Below are 17,225 nucleotides of genomic sequence, written 5' to 3'. Positions count from 1 at the left end.
AAATAAGGCAGAGGTCTACTTCCTCACCTGTAAAAACAGGGCTAGTAATAAAGCCAGACCTTGTGGGATTTTGTAAGGATTAGGAGACACCATTTAAAGATTCAACCCAGTCCCCGATTCTCAGGACAAGGTCCAAAAATGGAGGAGAGAAAATAAAATGGGTAATTGGTTGATCCTTGAGAGTAGTAACAGGGATTCTTTGCACATCATGCTTTATACAGCACTGGGAGGAGGACCAACCACTTTATTGACAAATAGCAGGTGCTGAATAAATCGTGAAGGAAAGGACATCTGGCGGATGCATACTGATCTGTGTAACTAACTGAATGACCGATTGGTCCGGGTCTCTGAGCAACTGACAGTCCTGGGCTGGCTGTCAAGCGAACGCGTCTTTGGATCCGCTGACAGCTGTCGGGTGCCTCTATGACTCAGACTGACCGTCGGGCCCTGAGAACGGCTGTCCTCCCTGTCAATCCCGGCCCTAGCCGTCTCAAACCTCCGCCTCTCGCCGCGCGCCGGGGGCATCCCGACTCTCCCCGAGGAGCCTGAGAGTGCAGCGGCACCTTCCTCCCCCTGCCGGGCAGGGCACCCATACTCCCGGCGGCCGGGGCCCTGAACAATGAGGCGCCGGCTTCTTTAAGGGAGATACCACCGCGCTGGCCGGGCAGGGGACGGCGTCTTCCCAGATGATCGCACCCAGCCCCGCGCCGCCGCCGCCACCGCCGCCGCGGCAACTGCACCGCCAGCAAACATGGCTCAGTGACTCTGACAAAAGGTGCAGCCTCCCTCCCGGAGGGCGGACGCCAGGCCTCCCATCTCTGGCCGTGCCTCCCCGCGGGCCTGCGGTAGAGGCCCGCATCCCGCGAGCATCCCAGGCCCGCGCCGAGGAAGATGCACCAGGCGATCCACCCCAGCGACCCCGCACACCTGCCCGCAGCTCGGTAGGTCGAGAATGGGGGCGGGGCAGGGGCGGAAGGCCGCGCCGAACGCGCGCACCCCCAGGCCCCGACCTGCTGATGGGGACTACTCCGGGGCCGCCGGCCTCGCGCGCCCGCTACATTTTCAGGGCGACCGAGCCCCAGGCGTGGAGTGGCCTCCGGCCGCCCGAGCCCGGCCACCCCTACGGGGAGGGACACGAGTGGTGCCTTCCAGAGCGCGCACCCCTTCCGCGACTCCCGGCTCCTGAAAGCCATAGGAGCCGGGATGAGGCCAGCGGAGCGCGGGGTGCGCGCCCAATAGGACTAGCGCTTGGCGTCCCGACTCGCACTACGGAAAGCCGGAGGGGGGCGGGGCCGCGCGGCGTAAGGGGGTGTGTCCGCGCGCACCACGGGGGCGCGCGCAGGCCTCTGACTGGAGGCCGCTGCGGCGGAGGCGCGAGCTGCCCGATAATGGCGGCCTGCAGAGCCCGTGAGAGGGAGAAGCGGCGGCGGCTACCCTGAGGTAAATCTGGCTCCTCGGCCTGGCAGAGAGGCCTTGCTGCAGAGCTGAAGGCTCTGCATGTGCCTCCCGCGCCAGGGGGCCTGTCACAGAGCTGTCAGCGGAGTCATCCTAAGGAAGGCCCCCTGAGCCTCAGGCCACCGGCCGCAGCTGCGGCCTCCTCGTCTGCCTGTGGCCTCCTCCCCAGGCCCCGGGCGTCAGCCGCCGGCCCCCGAGGAGTCGGGGCAGTTGCAGGACTGGCTCCTCGGGGTGAAGGGCCTCGGGAGGATCCCCTCCGGGTTTCATCTGGAAGCAGCCGAGGAGGGGGAGGGCCTGATACTTGTCCAATGAGCGGGGCCCTGAGCCGCCGCGTCCGGCAACACCTCTGCCCAGGACTGGCCCTTCCCGGGCGCCAGCAGGTGTACGGCCTGGCGGGCCCACGTCCGAGCGCTGGGTTCGCCTGACAGGCACGAGGGCCCGGGGGTTGCAAGTCGTTAAGTCACCCAGGTTCGCACGGGACGCATCACCGTGCAGTGTTTTCATTCAAGATCTTATGGATTTCATAAACACCTCTCCTCCACTTTATTCAGGTGTTCTTTGTAGGGCGATATGGGACAGCTTCAAAGACACGAGCCACTTTAAGATAGGTAGTAATTGGAGATCCACGGAGAACAGGAAAGAATGTCCACTTTCATATTTGGGGCAGAGGATTCTGTGACAGGAAATCAGACGCTAGGAAATACAGCAGGAATTCGAAGAGTGGGTGTCCAGTTAGAGGAAGTGGGACTAAGAAGCAGCCTCAGAAACTTTCATTTTCTTTATTAAATCTATCCTACGGACTTAAAGTAGCTGGTCCCAATTTCTCAGGCTCTGGTGTCGGTACCTTTTTATTCCCCTAACTGTACAATATTAAAAATTGTACAATTTCAGGTTACTTTTCTTGCCCATGGTGGCAATCTACAGATGAGAATTTTTTCCCGAAGCGCATTAAAATTTTGACATTCTTCGTAAAGGGAAGAGGCACGCTTGAGAGTTTCTTGATTCAATACGTGAGCATTTCTATGTAGGGCCTTTGCCCCTGTCTTTAAATGATTCATCAAGTTGAATTCCAAAGAACTTAATATGAACTCCAGAGAGCCTCTTAATATGTAGGACAGTTTTTGTTGGCAAAAAAATGACCTAGACCTAAATAGCTATTGTCGAAACAACAGAAAGATAACCATATTCTAGGTAACTTACTTTATCTTTAAAGGAACATTTTTCTCCATAAACTTCATCTATTTTGCGAGAAATAAAGAAATAACAAAAGCAAAATTAAAATAAGAACATATACAGTTTGACTGTTTTAAATAATAAAAGCAACTACACATTTTCACTTCTATATGTGATCTGGTTCACTTTTAGTGCCTAAACATAAGCCAGGTGTTTGTACTTCTAACTGTGTGAGTTTGTTTTTCATTTTGCCATGTTTATGACCTTTTATGTGTGTGTCAGCTTTCAGGAGAAGCTGGAGTTTTGTTTGTTTTTTCATGATCAGTAAATAAGAGTACTGAATTTTTTTGGTTTTAGCAGTGATGTTTTGAAGCAGTTCATGTAAGAGGCAGTATAGTGTAGTGGTTAAAATTAAGGATGTCAGAGCTAGATGGCCTGGTTTCAAATCCCAGGTCCACTAGTTACTAGCTGTTTGACCTTGGCCATATTGCTTAAACTCTCTGTGCTTTAGTTTCCTCGACTATAAAATGACCATAATAGTATCTACCTCATCATATTGTTAGGATTAAATGAACTTAATATTATAAAGTGTTTGGAACAGTTCATGATACATGGTAAGTACTACATGTTAGCTGCTTTACTATTATTATTAAAATATTTAGATTTGCCCAAGGCATAGCAAATATTGCTCAAGCACTGCAAACAGTGAGACAGTTGGCAACTAAATTGTATATAAGAAGGAATACAAGCCAATAGGTATATTAATTTCAACAGAGTACTTTGTTGATTTTTCCAGAAACCTTGACCTTGAAGATGGTGAGTAGCCAGCCAAAGTACGATCTAATACGGGAGGTAGGCCGAGGTAGTTACGGTGTTGTGTATGAAGCAGTCATCAGAAAGACCTCTGCACGGGTGGCAGTGAAGAAAATTCGATGCCATGCGCCTGAAAATGTTGAACTAGCCCTGCGTGAGTTCTGGGCACTAAGCAGTATCAAGAGCCAACATCCAAATGTGATTCACTTGGAGGAATGCATCCTGCAAAAAGATGGAATGGTGCAAAAGATGTCCCATGGCTCTAATTCTTCCCTTTATTTACAGGTATGTGTGGTTGAATGGGAAATAGTAGTAATTTGATCATAGCATTGGTCAGCAGTAAGAGAAATGAGTCAGACGAACTTTACTTTTAAACGCAGGTGTTTATACAGTTAGGAGTAGATGGGGTCTGCCAAGAATTGAGTAGATGTTTGCTTTAAAGCAAGGTTTTATTTAAACCTGTGATGCAAATACCTAAAAATAACAAAGCCACCTGTTATGCCATGATACTTGCCAATCTGCATAGGAATGGGGCAACATAGGAGCTAGAGAAGTGATTGAGACTAGAATCTAATTAGTTCACTTATTTGAAATCAGTTTTTTTGGAACTGAAGGCAGAAGAAAGGGAAAAAATCCACAACCAATAGCAGCACCCATAGGTAATTGAACATTTCTTTATGTATCACTGGCTTGAACATAAGCCTCTGCTTTTTTAGGGGGTTATTTTATTTCTTAACTATGCAGTTACAGTTAATTTTCATGGAGTGTGTGGCTTAGCACCTGAATGTTATTAACAGTACTAATAGCTTACTATTTGGGTTCCTACTTGTTCTGTGCTCTGGGCTAAGTGCTTTAAAGGCAGTTGCTCAGAACAATCTTATGAGAAAAATACTATTATTATCATCATTACAAATGAAACTGAGGTTTAGAATCCATAATGAATCTATCCAAAATCATATAGCTAGCAAGTGGCAGAATTGGGAGCTAAACATCTGACAGCTAAAACTTGTGCTTTCTTAACCTCTAAATTGTTCACTTGCCTCCAAATTACTCTTCTGTAGACCTGGAGAAAGCATTAACATAAGAAAACAGAAAAGCTTTTTTTTTTTAGATTGGCTTCTGCCGTAGATCAAAATCTCTAGTAGCTCCATACTTGATAAAGAGAAAAGATACTTAAGACATAGCTAGCTAAAGGCCAGAGCATAATTTCTTAAGTCCAGTCATTCTTGGAACAGGAAACAACTTTCCATGAGTGTGTCTAAATTCAGAATTCACCATCAGGGTACAAAAGTCTGTTTTAAAACAACAAATGCTTTTGGACTAGAAACAACAAAGAAAACAAACACATTAATCTGTGTAAGTAGAAACTTGAAAGTTTCATTGAATGGTGAACAAATATCAGTCTTGAGAACCTAGTTTATACTGCAAGTTTAGCATGCTATAACCTGAAGTCTTAAGACAGGGACTATAAGACACAACCATTTAGCCTCTATTTATTGTTTATTTTTCTACAAGTGCTTATTATGTAACTTGCAAGGATAGGAAATATCAGAAACATTCTTACTATACTCCCTCCTAAAAAGGGATAGACCGTTGCTGGACTTTGCATTGAATTTTAGATACTAAAATGTGTAATCTCTTTCAGATTACACATGCAAGTACATAAACATATGACTTAGTGTTGATGGTATTCTTGAGTCCACATCAAGCAACCGTCATGGTAACTAGGCATTAGTTAGCTAATCTTTCAAGACTTTAAGATTTCAAGTACTTCCAGACTTGATTCAGTGATTTTTTGTTTTAATCTACAGCCCCTTTTTGTTTAGTAATCTCTTTCATCTTTTTAAAGCCCAATAGACTTGTGTTTCACCTGTGGTTCTTTTTGCTGGCTGTATGACCTTGGATAAATAACCCAACTTTTCCCAGCACCTATATCTTCATATGTAAGGAATGATAATTTCTACCTTCCATGGGAGTTGTCTAAATTAGAAGTGATGCAGATACAATAATTGGCACATAGGAAATATTCAGTAATAGGTAGCTCTATTAAAAGTTGTCTTTTGTATGGATTTATTTAGTTAACCAGACATTCATCAACACATTAACAAGTGCCTTCTCTAAATTTACACTAGTAAAGGCAACCAATATTTACATCTAATAAAGACAAATCTGTAGTGTGACCACACAGCCCCTACACATGGTCTTCTCCATTCTTTTACACGAATTTTTTTTTTCTCCATGTTTTTCTGGATATCTTCCTTGTTCTCATTTGGAATTATTCAGTTAGTTCCTCATAGCTAAAAACCTCATCTAGAAGAATTGTAAAGCAAAAATTGAAAGAGGACATATCTTATGCATAGGAACTTAGTGGCCAGTCTGTGTACTTGTAATAACTTGTCAAGAATGAAAAGTACAGGATGGTATAGGTGCATATAGTAGGGAACCTGTCATAATCCCTAGGTTCAGGAATTATGAACTGTTTCAGCTGAAACTTGTGGGGTGAACTGGAGTTAGCCAGGTGAGTCAGTGAGAAAGGTTCCCAGGCAGAAAGAACTGTACATACAAATGTCTAGAAGTAAAAAGCATGAAGCGTTCTAAGAATTGAAAGAAGATAGTAAGACTGCAGTGTACAGGGAGAGTTGTTTTAGATGAGGATAGAAAGAAGCAGGGATCAGAGCACACAGGGTCCCACAGCACATGTTAAACAGCTTAGACTATATCCTAAGAGAACAGGGGAGCTATTAAAGGATTTTAGACAAGAGAACCAATGGCTAACATTCTCTACACTTGAAAATAAGCAGATTGGGCTGTGTATTTCTGTAGCTCTCAACCAGGGGTCCTCAAACTATGGCCCTCAGCCTGTTTTTGTATAGCCTGGATGCTAAAAATAGTTTTTACATTTTTTAAGAGAAGAAGAAAAAGAAGAAGAATATGGAAGAGACCTTATGTGACTTGTCAAGCCTAAAATATATACCGTCTGACTTTATTCTAAATCATTATTTGAATGATGAGACTCTGCATTGCTCAAAATTATTTAGGAAGTTTGCTTTTGAGAATGAAGACAGAAGAAGAGAAGAAATGAAGAAAGAGTGATGGTGCTAGTCTTTAATCTCATCATATTAGTAACAGTGCATCTGGTAAAATAATTGTGTGATCCGGACCTTTCTGTTCTTTCTTTTGGTGTCTCAATGGCAAACAGGCAACAAGGAAAATGCACGCAAAAAAGACATCTGCAAACCATTGCAGTTATGGCTGTTTGCTGTAGGAGGAAGGTGACATGGAGAGGTGTTCCTTGCCCCTGCCCACCAAAATGACAAAAGAGAATACTAGTAGATATACACTTAAAATTAGCGGTTCACTCCCTCTTCAATAACTCTTCACCTTCCCTACTGAGTTTCTGTTCAACTCTTGAGTCTGAAAAGGACACCATAGGGCAAATGCTTTCAAAACACTGTATGCCTGTATTTTAGAATGGTAGTTCATGTTCAGTGAGGTAATTAATACTCTTGAATTTCACATAGTAGGAGAGTTATAATTAGATAATGATACAAATAAAACAGTAGTTTATTCTAGATTTGCAGCTTGTATCAAAGAAATACTTGTATTCAAATTCAGGTTTGAATTTGTATATCAAAATGCATATATGATTTTTATAAATTGGTTCTGAGAAGCCATTTAGTGATGGAGATAACCAACATATTTGTATTTTGCTTGTAGAAGTTTATGAAGTAATGATGTCAGTCTTTATTTTTTATCAGTGACTACAGGAGCACTTTATTTCTGTAACAACTAGTTGCTCCTTGATCATTTTTCCAGATTATGTTGGTAGCGTATGTGCAATGAGCAAGGAGTAGATTTCAGGCAGTTTCATGGAATAGAATTTCCTAATTGATGTTTATACCCCAGCTGGCAGTCTCCCAGGTCTAGCTGCTGAAACTTTGATCTTTTCAGGAAGCTATTAGCTAGATCGTTAGAGTTCAGCTCCATTGACACATGCATGTATAGCCAGTTGGACACTTTTCAAAATAAAGCTATTTTGAAATAAGTTTTTACCTGTCGACTTGGAGATTAGGTGTATTTGTTAGGGGCAGATTGACAGTTTGAAGCACTGAAGTTTAAAATAAAATGCACTGACTGAATAAATATTCATGAAATTTCCTTTTAAAATTAGAGACTAACTTAACCAGTAACTCTTTCTCTATAGCTGAACTGTATAAACTGAGCAGATTATTACAATATGGTTTTTCTTCCTTCTTATAGCTTGTAGAGACTTCATTAAAAGGAGAAATTGCCTTTGATCCCAGAAGCGCCTATTACTTGTGGTTTGTGATGGATTTTTGTGACGGAGGAGATATGAATGAGTATCTATTGTCCAGGAAACCCAATCGTAAAACTAACACCAGCTTCATGCTTCAGCTGAGCAGTGCCCTGGCTTTCTTACATAAAAACCAGATAATCCATCGAGATCTAAAGCCTGATAACATCCTGATTTCTCAAAGCAGGTTGGATACCAGTGACTTGGAACCCACACTAAAAGTGGCTGATTTTGGCCTAAGTAAAGTTTGTTCAGCATCTGGGCAGAACCCAGAAGAACCTGTCAGTGTAAACAAGTGTTTCCTTTCTACAGCATGTGGAACAGATTTCTACATGGCTCCTGAAGTGTGGGAGGGACATTATACAGCAAAAGCTGACATCTTTGCTCTGGGGATTATCATCTGGGCAATGCTGGAAAGGATCACATTCATAGACACAGAGACAAAGAAGGAACTCTTGGGGAGTTATGTAAAACAAGGAACTGAGATTGTGCCTGTTGGGGAGGCACTTCTGGAAAATCCCAAAATGGAACTTCTCATTCCTGTGAAGAAAAAAACTATGAATGGGCGAATGAAACAACTGATTAAGGAAATGCTGGCTGCAAACCCTCAGGATCGTCCAGATGCTTTTGAACTAGAACTCAGATTAGTACAAATTGCATTTAAAGATAGCAGCTGGGAGACGTGACACATATATTATTTGCAAATATTTTGGATGATATGCTGCTTCTGTTTTAACAGTGATGCAACATAATGTGGCTGAAAAAGAATATAAAAAGCTAAACTCCACCATCTAAGGGTTAAGACTTTATTGTGGGATTTTTTTTTTCTCTCATTTTTCTTAAGTCCAAGCTGGCCATTTTGTTAATACGTTTTAAATGTGTATTACCAATGTGGGTGTAAATTTTTTTAAATGGTCATTGGTAGAAGTTTGGCAGGAAAATTCTCTAAGAGCCAAGAAAAGAAGAGAGTCCAGTTTTCTGGAAATATGTCTCTAAGTATTTTAGACATTCCTTGTCAGTATTAGGAATTTCCATGGAAAAAGAGGTTTGCATGCTGGTAATGCAACCTTTGAAGCTTTGTAAAGGAAACATATATGTATATATTTATGTATATGTAGGTATGTGAATGTGTGCATTTTGCATTCCATATGAAAAAAATGCCACTTCTGTTTAAATTATTTGATGTAGGTTTGGGTTTTTGAGATTTGCTGGTGAAATCAGTGATGAAAAATAAAAGAACCTTCCCTCATCTTCCTACCCTGCCCCTCCCTCTAATGAAATCATACTAATTTTTTTATTTTTGTAATATTATACAGCTTTTTTTTAAGGCATAATTTTGGAGAGTCTAAAATTATCTGATTAAACATAAGTAAAATTAAGTGATCCAAAGCTGCTGAAGTATGCTTGAGCTCTCCAGTGCCCTATAGCTGCAGGAGTTGAATTAGCCATGCAGTCATGTACTGGCAGGTTGGCAAGGACATCCATGATTCAGTCATACCTTGTTTAGGTAACCAAGCATGCAGTTAACCAATTAAGCCACTGAACTGGGACATGTCTGCACTTGAGCATCTGCAATCTCAATCTGTTATAAATCTGGACGCAGGAGTCTTCTGTTTCTGAAAACTTTGCTATATATAACTCTAGTACTTGATACATTAATTTTTTATTTCAAGGCTTTGTCTAGGCCTCAGCATAAAGTCGAAGAAACCAAATGAGCTCTACCCTCACATTGCCTGCCCGAATGGTCTTTTGTTTAGTCACTGGAATTCCTTTCTTTTTGGCACTAATGCTGTTTTCTCTTGTCTAATTTGACAGAGTAATGGTAGTGATATAGTTGTATTCAATGTTGATCACCTTTTTCTAAACTGGGAGATGATATCTATACAGTTTGGCAAATGGGTAAAATATTGTGGCATCAGTTATATCTTTCAAATAGAAAAGTTATCAATTCTATACAATCACTTGGTATGGTCTTTGTCAAGAACTAATAGACCATTATTCTTCTTGAAGTCACTTTGATTTTAAACCTATATATAGGTTGTCTACAATTTGTTTTCCTGTAAATGCAGATAGTTCAAATCTAAAAGAAGAAAGTTTTCCTAAAACAGAACATTAACCTTTAAGGTTGTTAATAGTTTGAGACCATTGTGTATAGGTTAATCTTTATAAAGCACTAGAATCTTTGGTCAAAAGTAAAAAAACAAAAAAAAAGAATATTGAAATCATTGATAGTCTCCATAGTCTCCTGAGCTTTTTGGAACTTCCACAACTTTTGGAATATTGCTATCATAAATTTTCCTTATTTAAAATGTGTTAAGGGGACTGTAGAAGGTAAAAAAGCACACAAAAAAAATTGCAGTACATAAAATTTCTGAACTATGCATTACTTGGTTTGGAAGTTTAAAATTCAGACTGAAAGATTTTATTTTCAATAAAATCTTTTAAATAAAAAAATATGCTTTTCAACATCACTTTCAAGCTAATAAATGTAAGAATTCTTTTGGAAATTAGAGATGGAAATATACTGAAATTTCATGATAATTGACCCTGTAGATCAAATTATTATAACATAGATCTGGCCAAGGAGATTGAGTTACTGGAAATAAAAAGTGTCATTATAATGTCTCTTCAATAACAGCACTTCAGCAGAGGTTCATGATGATTTAGGTGACGGTATGCCAATGCTTCATTTGCTCTTTAAATATCTACATGTCATGGTTTCTGAAATACATAGTTTTTGTCCAGCTTCATTTAAAATAGTTAATGATTATAATTTATTTTGAAAGTTTACCTGTGAAGTAGAATTCTTTCTTTCATTGGCAGTAAGACTGTGAGGTGATCAGGAAGTTTTTTCTGAAATTTTCTCAAGTCCTTGTGTTCTAAAATAACCTATGATACCAAGCAAAATGATAGTTAAATTCTTTGTCTTTATTTGTTTTTTCAGTTAGGAGGTATTTATTAAGTACCTACTGTGTGCTCAGCACTAAAGGTCAGTTGATAAAATGACAATTTAAAATGGTGTATAGCCACAGGTCTTTTCCAACCAGGAGTAAGAAATAAAAGATGATTAGTGATATTTGGAAATTCCTGGATATTTGCTAGAGGAAAAATTAAAGCAAGAATTTGTGCACAGTGCCTTGCCCATAATAGGTACTCAATAATTAGTCCTCATAGAGTCTCTTGCCATGGTTTGTAGCATTTTTATGAAATTTGTCTTAATTGAAAAGAGACCAAATATTTCAAATAAGCTTATAGGCAGCTGTGGCCAGTTAAAATATGGGATTGTACAGTTAGTTCCTAGAATGTTATTTTGCACTAGTTGTCACTTAGAAAGATGGGGTTCTTTGTAGATTTTTGGTGCTAAGGGATACTTTGTCATTATGATGAAGTAAGTGTTAAGTGTCAGATAAATAGCACACTGAATAGTTCTTTCTGCTGGTCTGTTTCTTCCTCTTTGTTGTTGTTTTTAACTGTAAAATGTTTATCAATCAAACTATTGTAGCAGCTACAAATAATTCACCAGCATGACAAAATGGTCAAAAAATAAGTCATCAGCACTTCAAAAATGAAAGCAACTTCTGAAATTTTCTTTTAAAATTGTCAAATATATTTTATGAAGAATTTATAAAAGGGGGAAATGATTGTAATTTATTGTTCATGACTTTTTTTTTTAATAAAGTGAGTTTCAACAAAAACGCTGAAAATTCTACATTGCTGCTTTGGTGGCTCTCTGAGAAGTTCTGTAGTGCTTTACTTCATGAATATAAAATAGAGCGTATAAAATGTGAAACTGTCATTTTCAGCCATATGTGTTAAGTGAAACCTATATATAATACAAGCTGTTGCTGAGGAAAAGATTGAATTACAGGTGTTTCAGAATTTCAAGTTCTCTAAATTTTCATGCTTACAATCTTGCTGTATTAGAAGAACTTGTAGTGCCTGAAATAAATGATTTTTTTTCCTTTTTTCCTTCTATCTCATTAAGCTGAGAATGCATCCCAGACTCAGAATGAAGTATAGTAAATGTACTAAGGATGCAATTTTTCAATCTATAACTTGAGACCGTGGTTTCTTTTCTATAAAAAAAGTCATCTGAGCCACTTTTTTGTTTTCTTTTGTAGGTTTTGTTATGTATGCCTTCTCCAGAATAAAGTACTGAGGATGCAGTGTGCTTAGTGGTACAGTGAAACAGCAGAGGGAAAATGGAAGATACAAAACATTAACCCTACATGTGATCTAATGATGAGTAGGAAAGTAGGCATCAGGAATTGCGGCTGCTTCTGACTCTGCCACCTCCTGTATAGCCTTTGCAGACAGGTAAATTTTGCTGTGTATTTAGAGATTACTTTTTAAATTTTAATCTTAAAACTATAAATACTTGTATTTACTAGCCTTTTTGTAATCCTTTGCAGTTTACAAAGCACTTTAACATGGTTTTTACATATCTTTTCAGTGAGTTTTACTTAAAATAGGGGCTGACTTCTTGATGAAATTAACAGTAATTTAATCCCAGTTAGTAAGGTAAAGGTTTTACCTTAACACAGGGTTTTAGTGCCTAATCTCTGTCTCCAGTCTGAGTCTTCTCTAACAAATCTTTATCTTTCTCACTGAAGTAATGACCTTGGTTGTTTTGGTCTTTTCTTTAAATTCAAATGTTGCCCTCTTAGTCGACCAATCATAGATGTCCTCTAAAGTGCAGTGTAATGATAGACAGTTGGTTTGTGGTTAGATAATAACTCCCACTTGAGAAAACCTCCCAGCCACACCTCTCAGGGCCACACCTCTTGAGGGCAAAGTGCATCTTTTAAAGGCAGTACTTTCCCTTTTGCAATTGTCATTGGTTCAAAGGGAATGTTTAAAAAAAAAAAGACGCCTAGGCTTTTGACTTCACTCTTTCATTTCCTGTTCAGCCCTGGTATTTCAAGCTTAGCTTGTTCTGAGCAGAGGTTAGGCAACTTAATATTACCAAAGGCACTGTGGTCTTACAGCAGAAGCAAAGGCTTTGGTGTAACAGGTCTCATATTGAATGCTAGTGTTCACCAACTAGCTTTCACCAACACCTACATAATTAATGTATGGAGTTGGGCAAGTCACTTCATCCTGAGCCTCAGTTTACATGTCTATAAAATAGAGGTGATACTTACATTTCAGGGGTTTTGTAAGGGTCAGCTATAACACACATAAAGTGTCTTGCATATTAAGTTCTCAGTTGGTTACTGTCTCATTGCTGTTACTGTGTTCTGATTTTGATGTTATGTTGAATGAAAAAATGGATTCCCCAGGAGCCAGTGTTCAGTTGTAACTCTGATCCTTCTCCCCTCTGGGAGAATCTGATGAAGGCACTACATCCTCTCCTCAGGAAAATGTTTGCCTGTAATTTTAGGGGATTTATCGACCCTCACATCGACCCCGTGTTAAGGGACCCTGAGCTATAGTCTCCCACTGAGTACCTCTGTGCTAAAGCTCTTGAGTCATACATGAGGAGAAAATGGGCCGTATGTGAGGAGACTTGTAGGGTACTTGCACTGTTTTGTTTCTTAACCTGGTGCTGGTTAGATGAGTATGATTACATTGTGAAAATTCATCAAGCTGGATTCACAATTCTTACACTGTTCTCTAGTTATCTATACTTCAGTAAAACTATAATTTAAACAAATATGCATTGGGGCTGGAGACTACGGTGACAACTATTGTCAGAGGCAGAAAGGGAAAGGAGACAGACTTTGAAATCAGACACTACCTTTCTATTACTAGCTATGTGACTTTCATGAGTTCCCTAACCTCTCAAATCCATAGCTTCCCACATGTATAAAATAGAGATGGTACCAGAGCACTGTGACGATGAAATGAGATGCATGTAGAAATGCACGGCACACTCAACAAATCATTGCTTCTGATTCTCTTTGGAGGACTCAGAGATTGACTCTGAGCCACCTCTACTGCTAATTTACACCCCTGATAGAGAGCAAGTTTGTTTGTTTGTTTGTTATTTAATTTAGATTATATTTTCCCACAATATTTGAAAAATATCTTACATTCCATCACTATAGTGTCCTGCCTGGTTCTTTGCCTTGTACCCTCCATAGGTATAGTTCTTAATTAATAATCTCCTTAGCCCAATTTTCTTTCCTCTTTCTGTTTGCTGATAACATGATCAATAGCAATTCAGGATTTCTGCTGTCTCTCTGACATAGATTACCAAGCCTGGAAATTTGGAGAGTACTCATAAGTACTAAATACTAGAATGTCATGCCATTTCTCCTAGCTTTGGGTATAAAGCGGGGAGAGTGTGATTTAACCAGTATGATTTGAGAGGTGACAGCAGAAGCACAGCTGCAAGAGGGCGAGAGAAAAGCATGTCAATACTGACCAAAACTCCAATATCAAGAATAGAGTGAAACTATAGTGGTTTTCAACTCCAACCCACATTAGAATTTTAACTTAGGAAGGTTAAAAAAACACAAAATGAAAACTTCTGCTTCTGCTTCTGACCATTAGAGAGTGGCAGGGCCTAGATTTGTCTTCCTGCCTTAAATGACTAAAATGCCAGACACTGGACAACTAGCAGTGCAGGACAGTGACCCCTGAGAGAAGGGAATCAAATGAAGTAAGTCCTGTGATTGCCCCAGCCTACTTCCTGGAGAGAATCTTCAGGCTGCAATCTCCTTGAGTTGAGGATACAGCATTCAGAGTTCAGGAAGTTCAGGCCAACTAGAATTCATTGGGGAGAGGGAGCTGAACAGAGAAAGAACTCCAGGCATTTGCAGAAAGTTTTTTTTAAGACACTGGCTGAGCACTGATCAGTACGTGCTTGTGAGGAAACTGCCGGAGAGCAGGAGAAACTATCTGAAAGGATCAGGTGGAACAACTCTCTGAGCTCACACAGGGCCAAGGATCATTGCTGTTCCCACTAGCCAGAATGGAAAGACCTAATACATCACGGAAGTACACACATCAAGAGTGAGGCCAAATTAGTCCTAGGCTAGCAAAGCTTAAAAGTAAGTCTTGAAAGGATAATTTTTCCCCCTAAGAAACTTAATGTGCTAGGAGAAAGCTCAAAATTACCTAAAGGAGTACAAAAAATTTCAGTCCTCAGTAACGTAAACTTCACAATGTCTACCATCTAATTAAAAAGTATTAGGTATGCAAAGAAAGCAGGAAAATACAACCCACAATGAACAGAAGAACCAATGGAAACAGACCTCAGAAATAACAGATAATAGAATAGTATACACGGAGGTTAAATATACTTCATATGTATATTTAAAGGCAGAGGAAAGCATGAGCATGGTAAGGAAAGAAGGTATGGAATATATGTATTCCAAAATGAACCTTGAGAGATAAAAAATGTAATTACTGAGATGAAAAATACACAGAAATTTTATATTATAGAAGAAAATATTAGGGACCTTGAAGACATATCAATATAAGCTATACAAAATAAAACAGAGAATGGGGAAGGTTTAGCTCAGTGGTAGAGAACATCCTTAGCATGCACAAGGTCCTGGGTTCAATCCCCAGTATCTCCTCTAAAAATGAATAAATAAATAAACCTAATTACCTCCCTCCCAAAACAAAATAAAACAGAAAAGAGAAAAGACTGGGGAAAAAAAAAAGAATCCAGCATTAGTGAGCTGTGAGACATCAAGTGGCCCATGTACCACTGTGGTCCCAGAAAGAGAGGCGAGAGTTGGAGACAGAGAAAATATCTGAAGTAATAATGGTTAAAACTTTTCTTAAATTTGATGACAGTTATAAACTCAGAGATCCAAGAAGCTCAGCAAGCCCAAGAACAAGAAAACTACACCAGGGTGTATCAGTTACTTAAAATCAATGATAAAATCTTAAATGGAGCCAGAGGAAAAAGTTGCCTTGCATACAAAGGAAAAAATTTAATGACAGATTTGTTGGAAATAATGCAGGCCAAAAGACAGTGGGACAACATCTTTTAAATACTTAAAGAAAACAAATAGTCAGGACCGGCTGCTGAGACTAATGATTCACTGGGGCAGTCTCTGCACATCATGGGGAGATAGACGCTGCTGCTTTTGATCGGCCTTGGTCCTCATAGCTCCAAAAAGAAACAGGATCTCGATAAGCTCTATGAGCTGAAGTCCAAAGCGCAACAGATTATGAACCAGTTTGGCCCCTCAGCCCTAATCAACCTCTCCAATTTGTCACTGATAAAACCGGAACCAGCTAACACCCCTCCACAAGGCTCCATGGCCAATAGCACTAGTGGTAAAGATCCCAGGCACTCCTGGGACAGGAGGGCATCTCAGCCCTGAAAACAATGAGATATTGACCAAGAAGAAATTACAAGACTTAGTAAGAGAAGTGGATCCTAATGAGCAATTGGATGAAGATGTAGAGGAGATGCTGCTGCAGATTGCTGATGTTTTTATCAAGAGTGTGGTGACAGCAGCCTGCCAGCTTGCCTGGCATTGCAAGTCCAGCATCCTGGAGGTAAAGGATGTCCAGCTGCATTTAGAGCACCAGTGGAACATGTGGATCCCGGGATCTGGCTCTGAAGAAATCCGACCCTACAAAAAAAGCTTGCACCACAGAAGCTCACAAACAGAATGGCACTGATCCAGAAAACATCCAAGAAGTAACATGCAGAAAGGTCAGGGAATGGACAACAATGTATTTGGAGATACTTGAGCTGAGACCTCAGCTACCTCATCCTTGGATTATTTTTTTAATGCTTTACAGAGAAGCATATATTTTTTGTTAACAGAAATGCAATATCTATAATGACTGAGAGGATCTACCAAAAGAATAAAGCCTCCTACCCTAACTTCCGGTCCCTTTTCCCTGCCGTCTCAAAGAGGAGCCATGTATCTTTCAGAGAAGATTTTATTTGTGGTTTATTATATAAGTGATTGAATAGGGGACAAAGGATTATGGCCTTGTTTGGTCAGGCAATATTAGCAGGATTTGTAGAGATTTTTGTTTCCTTCTCCTTTCCCCCTTTCCCTGTACTTTGTAATGTCAGTATTTATATGAGTACAAGTTTCATTTGCTTTTCCAGGATAAAGAAGTTATCAATCAAAAAAATTGTCAATCTAGAATTTTACACCCAGATTAAAAAAAATCTTTCAAAAATGAAGATAAAATACTTTTTTCAGAAGTCCAAAAGCTGGAAGAACGCATCTCCAGTAGACCAACACTACAAGAAATATTAAAAGAAGGCTTTCAGGGAGAAGGAAAATGACAGCAAATGGATCTGGGGTTAGACAAAGCAATGAAGAGCAACGGAAATGGTAAACGTGTCAAAATACAAAATACTTTTCTTACTTTAAAATCTCATTAAAAGAGGAAAAATAATAACAATGTATTGTGGGGCTTATGATATATGTAGAATTAAATACAGGACAATAATAACACAAAGGCCAGAAGAGGGGTAAAGGAAGTCCGCCATCATTATGTTCTTAAACTATGTGAAGTTATATGAAATTTGAAATAA

The 17,225-nt window shown here is 39.9% G+C and overlaps 1 protein-coding gene and 1 pseudogene across 1 annotated transcript; both read left to right on the top strand.

Annotated features, from left to right (window-relative positions):
* The first annotated feature begins 454 nt into the window (after window positions 1-454).
* Window positions 455-11,451, top strand: PDIK1L (PDLIM1 interacting kinase 1 like). The gene is given in 4 exon segments (XM_031464420.2): window positions 455-795; window positions 798-941; window positions 3,425-3,726; window positions 7,702-11,451. Coding segments are annotated over 4 exon segments (1,296 nt in total). The 5' UTR covers window positions 455-686; the 3' UTR covers window positions 8,443-11,451.
* Window positions 11,452-13,872: 2,421 nt separating this feature from the next.
* LOC105100676 (transcription initiation factor TFIID subunit 12-like) lies at window positions 13,873-16,870 on the top strand (annotated as a pseudogene).
* Window positions 16,871-17,225: the final 355 nt, after the last annotated feature.

Source organism: Camelus dromedarius, chromosome 14 (assembly GCF_036321535.1).
Source record: "Camelus dromedarius isolate mCamDro1 chromosome 14, mCamDro1.pat, whole genome shotgun sequence".
Classification (NCBI taxonomy): Eukaryota; Metazoa; Chordata; class Mammalia; order Artiodactyla; family Camelidae; genus Camelus; species Camelus dromedarius.
Note: the sequence above shows the minus strand (reverse complement) of the source record. Positions and strands in the feature narration are given on the sequence as shown.